Source organism: Heteronotia binoei, chromosome 21 (genome assembly GCF_032191835.1).
Source record: "Heteronotia binoei isolate CCM8104 ecotype False Entrance Well chromosome 21, APGP_CSIRO_Hbin_v1, whole genome shotgun sequence".
Lineage (NCBI taxonomy): Eukaryota > Metazoa > Chordata > Lepidosauria > Squamata > Gekkonidae > Heteronotia > Heteronotia binoei.
This window is the reverse complement of record NC_083243.1, coordinates 176,311,172-176,324,100: the sequence shown is the minus strand read 5'-3', so window position 1 is coordinate 176,324,100 and position 12,929 is coordinate 176,311,172. Positions and strand designations below refer to the sequence as shown.

Genomic DNA, 12,929 nt, shown 5'->3' with positions numbered 1-12,929 from the left:
TTCTAGAGCAGGAAGGAATTCAGCATAGGACCACTGTTGGTTACAGCCCACAGCAGAATGGCTCTGCAGAGCATTTAAACAGGACTTTGCTGAATATGACTAGATGCTGGGGTGAAGCTCTGATTACTGCTGTATATCTGCGCAATAGAGTTCCTTCTACAGTCATAGATAATCGCCTTTTGAGGGCTGGCATGATAGAAAGCCATCCCTAAAACACCTGAAATATTTTGGATCCAAAGTGTTTGCCCACATCCCTGAGGAAAAAAAGGGGGAAACTAGATGCTAGAGCAGAACTGGGCATCCTGGTTGGCTATGCCCAAGGAGGCAAAGGCTACAGAATGATGGATCCAAATACTCTGTTATCTAAAGAATGCAATGTTGTGCATATTGATGAGAGCAGTGTACCCCTGATACCTGAGACAGCGAAGCTCACAGTGCAGGAAGATCAGGAAACTGATGCAGGAATGTCCCTCACTGAAATGGTCAATTGGCTGACTGCAAGTAGCGCTGACCCTCAAGGTAGGCGAGAAAGCACCCCAGAATCAGAAGGGGAGGCAGATCAAGCTGGATCAGAAGGGGAGACAGGCAGTACTGTGAGGCAATCTCAGAGGAGCAACAAGGGAGTATCACCTGCCAGGTATGAACTTTGTAATGTTCTGCAAACTGCAGAAGAATCCTCAGACAATGAGGAAATTCCAAGGGAACTGATTGTAAAGTATGCCACTCTCAGAACACTACTGAGTATAGCAGCACAGAAAGGAATGTGTGTGCAGCACCATGAGACTGAAAAGGCAAACCTCAAGGAAAACTTACCTGGTAAAGGACTGAAAGACGTGCTAACTGCTTTTCTGCAGAAGCAAGGGTTCCAACAAGGAAAAATAGAACCCAGCCTGTTCTTCAAACTGAAGAATGATAAATGCCAGTATGTACTGATGTCAATTGATGGGCTGTTGTTATGCTGTCAAAATGAATCTGATGTGTAAGAAATAGATGACAAGCTGAATGTAGAAGTGGAAGCTAAAAGTTTTGGGACCTTGAACCACTATCTTGGAATACAGATAGAAAGAACAGATAATGGAGGTTTTCTTCTGAATCAAAGAACCAAAATCCTGAATCTTGCTAAGGCACTGAGCCTGGAAGACATCAAGAGAGCAAGTTTCCGACTTGACCCATCTTACCTCAAGCTGGCAGATGGAGTGCCTCTCAAGGACAATCGTCTGTACAGAGAAACTATTAGGAAACTACTGTATCTAGCTCAACTCACCCGACCTGACGTAAGTGCAGCTGTTGGAATCTTGATCAGAAAGACAAGCTCACCTAATCACCACGAATGGAATGCTGTGAAGAGACTTGTTAAGTACTTTATTGGGACAGCTGATCTGAAACTGAAGATTACAGCTGATGACAACCCAAGACTGGTTGGATACATGGACACAGATTGGGCCGAAGACACTGCTGGCCACAAATCAGTAAGTGGGCATCTGTTCTTCTACGGAAGCAACCTGTTCAACTGGATAAGCCGCAAGCAGAGTATAGTAGCTATGTCCACAATGGAGGCTGAGTTTGATTCTGCAGCAGGTGCCTGCAATGAACTTGAATGGATCATACACCTGCTGAGAGACTTTGGAATAGAAGATCCTATTCCAGTAACCCTGTTTGAAGATAACAGAACTTGCCTAAATTTGATCAAGAGTGAAAGTGTCAAAGGCAAGACCAAGCACATTTCTATGCGATATCACAAGGTGAGGGTGTTGCAGCAACAAGGAATGATTGAAGTAAAGTTTTGTCCTTCAGAAGAAAGGATTCCTGACATCCTGACCAAGCCGCTCACCAAGAAGAAGTTTGAGCACCTGAGAGAGAAGCTGAAACTTCATGACTTCAGTTTGTGAACTTGAGAAAGGGATTGTTGGGTTTTTGATGCAATTTCACTTCCTGTTGTCGTGAGCTAATTAAGTGTTTGTATATGCATGCTGATGTTTAGCTAGTGAGATTGGTAGGGCCAATGAGAATGTTTGCACATACTTCCTGCCAGAAGCTAGGTGTCAATATGCATAGTGACCACTGAGGGAGAGCCCTAATAGGCTAATCCATATATTTGGGTGGTGGTCTAGGGGAGAGCATATGGTAACTTTTATTGCCCTTTGTTTTAAGCCCTTAGATCTCCCTGCAGTTGAAGTGAAGGCTCGAGAGCGTCAAGATGTAGTTTAGAAGCTAGATAGGATATTGAATCCTTTCTTTGTTTTCTAAAAATCCCAGTCATCCCTTTCCTCATTAGTAAAGTAAACTACTTTGTTTCTTAAGCTAAACCGTGTGCCTGGCAGTTACATTTGTGGTTCTCTCCACGTTACTCTGCTAACCATATCTCTAAACCCTAACTTAATTTCTACCCTATCCAGGGTTGCTTACTCCGAGTTGGACTGCATTGTTGCGAGAGGGTGTTGGTTTGTGTTCCCGACTCCAGAAATGCGAAAGGAGACATTGGTAACAGTTAATAAAACAGAACCTCCGTCGTTCTGCTGGAGCGCCACTAGGCCAGCCCTCAGGCTACACAGAGCTCTTCCTAAGAAACAGTCAACACTGTACTAGCGGCGCTGGCCAGCCTCCACAGCTGCAGGATCTGGTCCCCTTCCAGGGAAGCAGGCGGGCGGGCATCGCGCCCAGCTGAAAGGGAGCCAGCCTCTTCCCATCCAGAGAGCTAGGATAGGCGCAACGCTCTCTCTCCCTTTGCCCTGGCAAGGGCGCGGGGGGGAATAAGGCAAACGCCTGGGGCTCTTCTCCTGCCATCCACCTCCCTCAGGCAGCAGAACCCCAGCCCTGGCTGCCTCTCTCTCCCGGCGGGGGGGCAGCAGCAGCAGCAGCCCTCTTCTGACGGAGCCAGCGGGCTGCTGCCGGTGAGAGCTTGGGCCCGGGGCAGGGGCTGGAGCAGCGACCCTCCCGTCTCCTTCTGGCTGCGGGGGGCAGGGCAGGGGGCGGGAGCCTCGGGCGGGAGGAGGGACTGCGGCGGCGAGGAGGGGAGGAGGAGGGGGCGGCGGGGCGCGGAGGCTGGCAGGTGCGCGCTGGGAGGGAGGCATTGTCCTGCCGTCGGGCTCGGGGAGCTCCACGCTGGTGGGCTCGGCTCGGCTGCAGGTGGGACTGGACGGGACGGGACGGGAGGATGCAGCAAGCCCTGGAGAAGTCCCGAAACTTCCGGATCGACGCCCTGTTAGCCGAGGCGCCTCCCCGCCCTGCGGCCAGCGCCTCCCCGGAGAGCTCGGCGGGCAGCCCGGGCTCCTGCGCGCGGACCGAGACGCCCTCGCCCGGCGCGCCCTCCGCCTTGGCCCCGCTGCCGCCCTCCGCTGCCTTCATCCCCAAGCCGGGCTTCTTGAACTTGGCCCAGGCGGGGCTGAGCGCCTTGCCCGGCATGTACCCGCCGCCGCCGCCGCCCCCTCTCTACCCCATCCCGGCTCTGGCCGGCCAGCACCCCGCCTTCGCTTACGCCGCCGCCTTCCCCCCCTTGGCTCAGCCCAGCCCCGGGCAGCTGAAGGTGGCCGCCGTCGCCGGAGCTCTCCCGCTGGAGCACTGGATTCGAACTGGGATCATGGCCCCGCGCTTCCCCGACTTCCACGGTGAGTAGCTCCGCAGCCAGCCCCGCCGGGCGCACCCCTGCCGTCTGTCTAGCCCCTAGCCTGGACGGGGGCCCCAGGAGCGCAGTCCCAGGGAAGAGGTCACCCCACTTCTGCCTTCCTCTTCTCTCTGCAGCCCCGCAGCGGGCGGCCCTTTTTTTGCTCCAGGCTTCGGAAAGGTTCTTTATGCGGGAAAGGAGGCCCTAACGACGGGGGGCACCTGAGGAGGTGGCGGGCCAAAGTGGTGTCTGCACCCATGCTGGCGTTCTTACGCTCCGTCGTGGCTCTCGCCCCAGGCCCGCTCCTACCAGCTGGCGGGCACCCCTCCCTCAAATTGGGGGAGGACCCAACCCAAAACAACGAAACGTGTTTTCTTGGCCTTTAGGAAATCTCCACAGGGTTGTATTTGTGCTGACAGCTTCGCAGTGCTGAAAGGCAGCAAAGGGACTAGGAGCTGGGAGACTCAGGCCTGCCGGGGGGTCCTTGGGCCCCCCTCAAACGGGGGGGGACCCACTCCCAGTCCAGCCCGCCTCACAGAGGAGGTGTGTTGGAAATTTTATTTATTTATTTATTTATTTATTTATTTATATCCCGCCCTTCCCAACAAGTGGCTCAGGGCGGCTCACAGCACAAGTTATACACATTTCAGACGTTATAGAGTAAGCCGCCTGGAGTCCCCACCGGCTGGGCGCCTGAGGATGCCGTTGGGAACCACTTGCGCCTCTCTGGCAATAAAACAGCTGTCGAAAGTACTAATACTTGCAAACATCCGGGCTGAAAGAATCTCATTCCAGCCCGGGCTTCTGCGGGTGTGGATCCGAGAGGCAGGTGGTGCCTTATCTAACGGCCTTGCTGCCGAGCGCAGGTGACTGCGGCGGGAGGGCTGTGTCAGGCCGAGCCCTCTGCTGGAAGCAGCATCCTTTCCTTAACAGACCAGAACCTGGTTCGGATTGGAATGAGAGAAGGCGAAACTCCCAGCAGCCTTCGAAGGCCGGTGCTTTTGTAATTTGCAAAGTTCCCCTCGACGGAGCCAGAAACCTGGGGCTATGAACATATGAACATACGAAGCTGCCTTCTACTGAATCAGACCTTTGGTCCATCAAAGTCAGTCTTGTCTTCTCAGACTGGCAGCGGCTCTCCAGGGTCTCAAGCTGAGTTTTTTCACACCTATTTGCCTGGGCCCTTTTTGGGGGGGAGATGCCGGGGATTGAACCCTGGACCTTCTGCTTCCCAAGCAGATACTCTACCACTGAGCCACCGTCCCTCCCCTTATGCGGGAAAGTTCTATACCGCCAAAGGGAAGACGGTGAACCCGCCTCCAGCTGCTGCGCTGCTTCTCAGCGTTGCTGGAAACGCCACGGCTGACGGCCCTGACGCGCGCTTCCATGATCTCGGAGCTGGAAACTGCACGAGAAGGAAGAAAGGGCTTCCTCCTGGCAAGTGAGATTTCCAGCGCAGCCCTATCTCCATCCTCCACTGCGGCTTTTTCGGGATAACTACCCCAAAGGTGCTCTTGAGAACCCCGCAAGAGGAGCCGGACGATCCTCAGCCTTCCCTGAACTGGCACCCCAGTCCTAGTCACCTTTTCTTGGAAGTATTATCCTCTTCCTGGAGTGCTGACCGGCCCTCAATTCGCAAGACCTGAGCAAGGCTTTTAAGGAGAGGGCTGGCCGGCTGGAGGTCACTCCTGGGCAGTGTCGCTAGAAATCGGGAGCCCCTCGACGGCGCTTAACGCACCCAGAGGGTATTGAAACAACTAGAATCGGACAGACCCGGGTTCCAGTCCTCCAGTCTCTCAGCATTCCACAATGGATACATCTGCCCATCAGTCTCCAATTTTGACATATTTGTTTTCTTCATTACAAACCCACCCACCCCCCCGAATTAAACCCAAACAAATATAATCGAAGCTTGTGATTCCAAGTTTGGTCTTTGCATCTTAATGATGTTGCGTGCGGATTTACTTCTCGCTGCTACCCAGAATAAAACGCTGCTGGTCCTAAAAGGTCCTGCTGAACTCAAATTTTAGTTTGCTGTCTCAGTCCAACATGGCTACCCACATGAATTGCTATTATGCTATTATGAGGAGAAGATGGAGGAGAGGAAAACAGTGCAGTAAGACGCTTCGGGTCCCATTTGGGAGAAAAAGCAAGGCATAAGTATCTAAATCCCCAATAGCTGTGGCATTGATGTCGAGAGATTGTGCTTGATCTTTGTCGCGATCACTTAGGATCTAAGATCCAGGTGGGCAGCCAGCCGTGTTGCTCTGAAGCAATAGAACAAAGTTAGGAGAGCCAGTTTGGTGTAGTGGTGAAGTGTGCGGACTCTTATCTGGGAGAACCGGGTTTGATTCCCCACTCCTCCACTTGCACCTGCTGGAATGGTCTTGGGTCAGCCATAGCTCTCATAGACCTTCTTCCCCTGGAGTGGTTAAGTGTGCAGACTCTTATCTGGGAGAACCGGGTTTGATTCCCCACTCCTCCACTTGCACCTGCTGGAATGGCCTTGGGTCAGCCATAGCTCTGGCAGAGGTTGTCCTTGAAAGGGCAGCTGCTGTGAGAGCCCTCTCCAGCCCCACCCACCTCACAGGGTGTCTGTTGTGGGGGAGGAAGGTAAAGGAGATTGTGAGCCGCTCTGGGACTCTTCGGAGTGGAGGGCGGGATATAAATCCAATACCTTCATCTACCTCACAGGGTGTCTGTTGTGGGGGAGGAAGGTAAAGGAGATTGTGAGCCGCTCTGAGATTCTTCGGAGTGGAGGGCGGGATATAAATCCAATATCTTCTTCTTCTTCTTCTTCTTCTTCTTCTTCTTCTTCTTCTTCTTCTTCTTCTTCTTCTTCTTCTTCTTCTTCTTCTTCTTCTTCTTCTTCTTCTTCTTCTTCTTCTTCGAAGCTCATATCTTGCGTACAATTTTGTTGGCCTTAAAGGTGCCACTGGGCTCAAACTTAGTTCTATTTAGGATCAAAGTTCGGGCGTCTTGCTTTGGAGGGGCATAAAGAAGGGAGGAGAGGGCTGGGTGAGGGCTGAATGCTGCAGAGAGGATTCACCTGTTGGTGCTCAGCCTGCCCTGTGATGTGACTGGCCGCCGCCTCCCTCCCCTCCTCGACGGGCCCAGCGGTCTCTCCGGGCTTCCTCTCTGCCCAGCTGTCCCGTTTGCGGGTTTTCTCACATCAATCACTGGGCCCGGGGCAGGGGAAGTCGTAAAAGGTGTTGAACTTTAATCCGCCCCAAGGTCTCCCGCTGCCTGCGCGGCACTTGGCGGAGGATTGGCGCGGTTAATCTGTTACCAGTCTGGAAAAGGAAAAGGAACAGTCTTGCTTGCTAGTGACTTGGTCTGCCAAAAGCATCCAGGGAATGAAAGCGAGTGAAAAGCTGAACCGGAGGCTTTGGCGGAGTTAAGAGTGTGTCTTTATCTCTTACATTTTGTCAACCCGCTGTCAAACCCGAGGAGTTGCCGAACGATTCGGGCCAGTCTATATAAAACCGCCCCCACCGGGCCAGTGAACGAGAAAGGGGGCGGCGGAGGCGCGTGAGACGGATTCCCGATCTCTGCCATTATTAAGAAATCGCCGGCAGATCTACACAAGAGTTTGAGAGCGCCGGGATCCGGTTTCCCAAACCTCCCGACCAAACCTTGTGAATGGTCCCTGTCTCGGAATGTCTGCCTCTCACCGGTGAATTCTGCAGGAGAGTCTGGTTTTGGCAGATGGGACCATTCCCGTTTCCAAAGGAAAGAATGTCTATTGACATAAATACGGGACTATAAGTAAACAGCGTTTATTCAACTCATCGAAGCTGGCGATGTTGAAAGGCAAATTGCCGCTTGAAGAGAACACAGAAAGATCTCCGCATGGTTGGCAACGAGGGCCAAAATAAAATTAAAAGCTACAGAGATTCCATAGCGTTCTTTTAAACAACAAAAAAAAAACCTGACAAAACGCTGGAATAGCATTTAGGTGTATTTATCATTTAAAGCATCAAACTGTACACGCTTTAATGGATTAATAAAACCGTCATCGAGTCTGGTGCCATCTTGGAGACTTCGCTGAAAGCCGCAATTACTCTGTTTTCCTGCACACCGGAGCCCGCCTGGCTCTTCATTTTTGCTGGAATTTGTCTAGTCCATTAATAAACATTCCACTAAAACAGTGATTGGTGCTAATAACCCTGGTATTTTGAGAGCCTTTAATTAATAGAAAGGCTTCTGTCCGTTGCCTGCTAAGTATTGCGAGGACGGAATAGCTGAAATTCCAGACCTCAGTTACAAACTGCGATGCAGTTAAAATGTATCCTTAGATTTACACATAGGCTTATTGGTAAGATTCCTGTATTTATTTTTAATGACAACTTGCCATATAAGAAGGATCCAGTGCCTGCATTATCTCTGGGTCTCCGTTGCCCTTTTTTGCTCCACTCCCTTTCCACCAGTCAGGTTCACCAGAGCGAAATGTTCAAGTGTTTTCTGCGCCGTGTAATGTTCTGAAGAATCATGAGTGGGGAGAGTCATAACCGGAGAGATTCTGAAATAATGTGGAAGTGGGGGGTGGGGGGAGAGGCCGCTGCTGCTGATGGGGGGAGGCTGCGGGTGACAGTGTCTGTCTGCAGAAAATGAACCCCTGTTGCAAACTCCCCCCCCCCCCCGGCACCGCGATTGCAAAGAGACGTGGTCAGTGGTTCTCCTTCCACATCAACTTTGGGTTTATGAGGAGAGGAAATGAACAGCCCCAGGCCTATTCCCCGTGGGGCAGAGTGGTAAAGCTGCAGTACTGCAGTCCGAACTCTCTGCTCAGGACCTGAGTTCGATCTTGGCGGAAGCTGGATTCAGGTAGCCGGCTCAAGGTTGACTCAGCCTTCCACCCTTCCGAAGCCGGTAAAATGAGGCCCCATCTTGCTGGGAGAAAGTGTAGATGAAGGACACTGGGGAAGGCAGTGGAAAGCCACCCCGTAAAAAGTCTGCCGTGAAAACGCGGTGATGCGACGTCACCCCAGAGCCGGAAAGGACTGGTGCGTGCACGGGGGACTACTTTTACCTTTTACCAAATGGAAACCCGAACTGGGGCGGGGGGAGGGAGAGACCTAGTTGGCTGGGTAGCAATATGGGTCTAGGTTCAAATCCCCGCTCTGCCAGAGAAGCTTCCCGGGGGGGGGGGGGTGTGACCAGTGGGTCCAACCCACTTCCCAGGGTTTTTAGGAAGATAAAACGGGATGGAGGAGAAGACGGTAAACTGCTTTGGATCCTCTTTGAGAAGCGGCGCCGGTGCGAACGAAACAAAAGGACACCAACGAAGGGGGTTTTCGAGTATTCCGAGCTTTGGTGCAACTGAATTCATCGCCCAGCGCTGGAACAAAGACGGAAGACACCTTTTTTTTTTTAAAACGGCGCGTTGTTAGGAAGCGACGGGAGGAGAGCGGTGTGTCCCTGTGCTCAAGTCCAGGCCTAAGCTGGCAGGTTGGGCGCAGCCTTCCGGAGAGGAGAGTTAGGGGAGGCCGCCGTGTAGCTGGAGCAGGCCCGGCTGAAGCCCGGAGCTCGGAAAGGATCCGTGAGGCCACATTCACGTCCAACAGCAACTTTGAGAGACCAACAAGCCCTTTTGGGGGGCGGGGGGGGGGTGAGCTTTCCAGAGTGCAAAGGTCCTTCCATCGGCGGCCCTCCCCCCTTTGAGGCTTCTTCCCAAATCGGTCAGAACGCGGGCTGGTGTCTCTGTCTGGCTGCGGCTGCGATCACACAGCCGCAAAATGACGCACATTCGTCCGCTTTTCCTACTGGATTTTGCTGCAGGAAGCGGCAAAATCCAGATGGGAAGTGGGCTTGGAGGTGCATTATGGTGTGCGAGGTCGCAGCCTGCTTGGCACATTTCGATGCCCGCTCCGCGGCCGCCACATCACTCCTACCAACCCTCTGGTGACCGGAGGAGGAAGCCGCGGATTCAGACGCCAGGGGAAGGAAGGGGCCCCCCGCCCAGCCACTCCCAAGCCCTTCTGTGGAGACCCGCCTCTTGCTCCTGAGAATCTGCCCACCGGGGCAGACTGGGGGAAACCTGAAGCCACGTCCAGTCGAAGGGATGGTTAGTGACGTTTGGTTGTGCTTTTTAAAAATGTAGACACACAGACACACACACAACTCTTGTGGTTTATTTCCCCGTCCGGGCATTTTTTTTAGAGATCAGGAAGACGCACGGGGAATTGGAAGGAGATGCAAGTCAAAATGCGCCTTCACAGCAACTGCTGGAGAATCCATCGTTGAGCCAAGGAAGCAGAAGCCGGATGGCGGAGCAACTGCTACTGTGGAAAAGGTCCCAATGTTTTTTTGGGAAGCCATCCTTGAGTCAGCCTTTTCCTCACGCTTGATGTTTCTGCTGCTGCTGCTGCCCCCAGTTCCCTCCCTGGCAGGTGGCCCTTCTCTTCTGCCGGGGAGGGAGGCGGCCTGGAGCGCTGGCGGAGAGAGTGCAGCCTTTCTCGACAGGAGCCTTCTTCCCCGCGGCTGGCGAGCGAGGAGGCGTCCAGTCCCACCCGGGGCCAGCGGGGCTGAGCGCACCTGGCAGAGGCCCGGCCGGCGGAGAGCGCCTCGTCTTGCTGCGGCTGCCGGTCCAGAGGCCAGTGAAGCCGGCCGGAGGTTTCGGGAGAGGGGGCAGAAGAGCCGGCGGGCGAGGAGGAAGGGGAGGGGGGCGCTCAGGCTGCAGAAGCCTGCGGCGGGGGAGAGAACCAGAGGGGGAGAAGGTGGAGCCTGGTGCTTGTAAAATAGGCTCCTTTCCTCGCATCCCCCGCCGGGACGGAATCCAGGTGGGCAGCACAGCCCTGTTGGTCTGAAGCAGCAGGACAAAAAACACCTGGAATCCAGGGGCACCTTGAAGGCCAACGTTTTATGCAAGGCAGAGGCTTTGCTGCGCAGGCCCCGGCTTCAGATAACAGCGAAATGGAGGTGACCAGGCCCCATACCTACCGGCAGAGAGTGAGCAGCGGATTAGCATACAGCATAATGGGGGTGTTTGACAGACGCAGAACAACAAGCTTAGTTTTTATGGTCACCATTTATTTGCTTAGTTTTTATGGTCACCATTTATTTGTTTGGATTTAATTCCGGGGAGGGGAACCTAATAAAGGAAATAAATTATGTCATATATCGGCGATTGATAGGCAGATGTACCCATCTTAATTGCGGGATGCCGAGAATAAAGGAGATCGGACTGTCCCCGAGGAGGTGTGGCCGAGTGGTTAAGGCGATGGACTGCCAATCCATTGTGCTCTGCACGCGTGGGTTCGAGTCCCACCCTCGTCGTAAATTTAGGGGAGGGACGGTAGCTCAGTGGTAGAGCATCTGCTTGGTAAGAAGAAGGTCCCAGGTTCAATCCCTGGCATCTCCCCAAAAGGGTCCAGGCAAATAGGTGTGAAAAACCTCCGCTTGAGACTCTGGAGAGCCGCTGCCGGTCTGAGAAGACAATACTGACTTTGATGGACCCAGGGTCTGATTCAGTAGAAGGCAGCTTCAGATGTCCATATGTCCATGTCCGTCTGTCTCCAAGCGCAATTTAGAGGCCTCCATTCCCTGCAGCTCTCCCCGGGCCTCCTCTGTGGGTTCTCCCCCCCTGTTGTTTCTTGACGTGACCAGTCTGGAAGGGAGTTCCAAAGGAAGCCCTCGGGGTCGAGTTTGCCTTTCCCCGGGGTGGGGGGGGGGAGACTTCGGGGTCTGTATCTGTCAGACTCATCCTCCTCCCTCTTCCCTTTTCGTCCTCTCCGTCACTACAGCCCTGTGAGGGTAGGTGAGGCAGAGAGCGAATGACTGGCCCAAGGTCGCCACACCCAGCTTACATGGGAGAGACGAATTCGAACTCGCTGATATCCAGACCTGGTCGCGCACAGTAACCACTGGGCCGGAAGAGCTTTGTCAATATTTAACGTGTTCATACTTATAGACTTTGTTTCAGATATGTGCTATCCCAATCCTATTGTACTGTTTACTGAACGCCCTATCCTGTTTATTGCATTGACTTCCGCCTTGTAATCCGCCTTGAGTTCCGGTGATAAAGGCGGACAGTAAAGAACGGAAATAAATTGAAAATGTTGCCACTGGTTGGCTTAAATTAAACCTAAAAAAAAAAAAAAAATTCCTACAAATTGGCATTTGATTTTTAAAAAATGTCCTAGGATTTTACATGTGACCTTGAGTCGTCTTTAAATCCAAGATCTCAAACTTTTCAGCCCCTATTGGATTTTAAGTCATTGATAGCTTGTCAATTAAGTCATCAGGCTTGCCAACTCAAAGGCTTTACCGTTTGTACGTTATTTAATATAACTTTTTTTGCCCTCAAGTCACCATTGATTTATAGCTATCCCTGTATAAATCGACGGTGCGGTCTCATTTGGAATACTGTGTGCAATTCTGGTCACCGCACCTCCAAAAGGATATTATAGCACTGGAAAAGTGCAGAAAAGGGCAACTCGAATGATTACAGGTTTGGAGCACTTTCCCTATGAAGAAAGCTTAAAACGCTTAGGGCTGTTTAGCCTGGAGAAACGTCGACTGCGGGGTGACATGATAGAGGTTTACAAGATTATGCATGGGATGGAGAAGGTAGAGAAAGAAGTCCTTTTCTCCCTTTCTCACAATACAAGAACTCGTGGGCATTCGATGAAATTGCTGAGCAGTCAGGTTAGAACAGATAAAAGGAGGTCCTTCTTCACCCAAAGGGTGATGAACATGTGGAAATTCACTGCCGCAGGAGGTGGCGGCGGCTACAGGCATAGCCAGCTTCAAGAGGGGGTTAGATAAAAATATGGAGCAGAGGTCCATCTTATGTGGGGTCTGCCAGGAGAGAGAGGTCCGGAGGTCCCATCGCCTGCCCTCTGCGGAGCGACCCTGGACTTCCTTGGAGCGGGAGGTTTCCCAGCCAAATCATGACCCCGGCGAAGCCCTGCTTCGCTTCGGGAGATCGCTAGAAAGAACCGGGCGCGGGGGAATTCGGCCCGCACTCGTGCAACCGCTAGTTGGCAAGTTTAAGCCTCTGCTCAGCACTCTTCCATTGCAACTAAGGACATCTTCAAAGCGCTTTATCACGCGGACTGGATCCCTCATCCTCTCGTACTCCCCCACTCCCAAACTACACGTGTGTGAGAGTGTGTGTGTGTGGGGGGGGGGTCTCTCTCACACACACAGGATTACAAACGACAACAGCAAAAGCACCCGAAGTTCTAACGTTTTAAATCACTGGGATAGTATTCATGGTCTAGAGCCCAATTTCCTGTCTTTTTTTAAAGATCGCTCTGATGTCAAAGCGTTGGGTATTCTTAGAGAAAAATATTATTTAGCAGCGTTAGGAATGAGTAGCACA

At 52.6% G+C, this 12,929-nt stretch overlaps 1 protein-coding gene and 1 non-coding gene across 2 annotated transcripts in view; both read left to right on the top strand.

Annotated features, from left to right (window-relative positions):
* Positions 1-3,154: 3,154 nt before the first annotated feature.
* The window catches only part of LOC132589370 (motor neuron and pancreas homeobox protein 1-like), a 45,942-nt gene continuing 36,167 nt past the window's right edge, over positions 3,155-12,929 (top strand). The window contains exon 1 of the mRNA XM_060262092.1: positions 3,155-3,605. Within this exon, the coding sequence (XP_060118075.1) occupies positions 3,155-3,605 (451 nt within the window). The remainder of the gene's footprint in view (positions 3,606-12,929) is intronic.
* On the top strand, positions 10,796-10,879 carry TRNAG-GCC (transfer RNA glycine (anticodon GCC)). Its single transcript has one exon. It is a non-coding gene; the product is annotated as a tRNA-Gly (tRNA).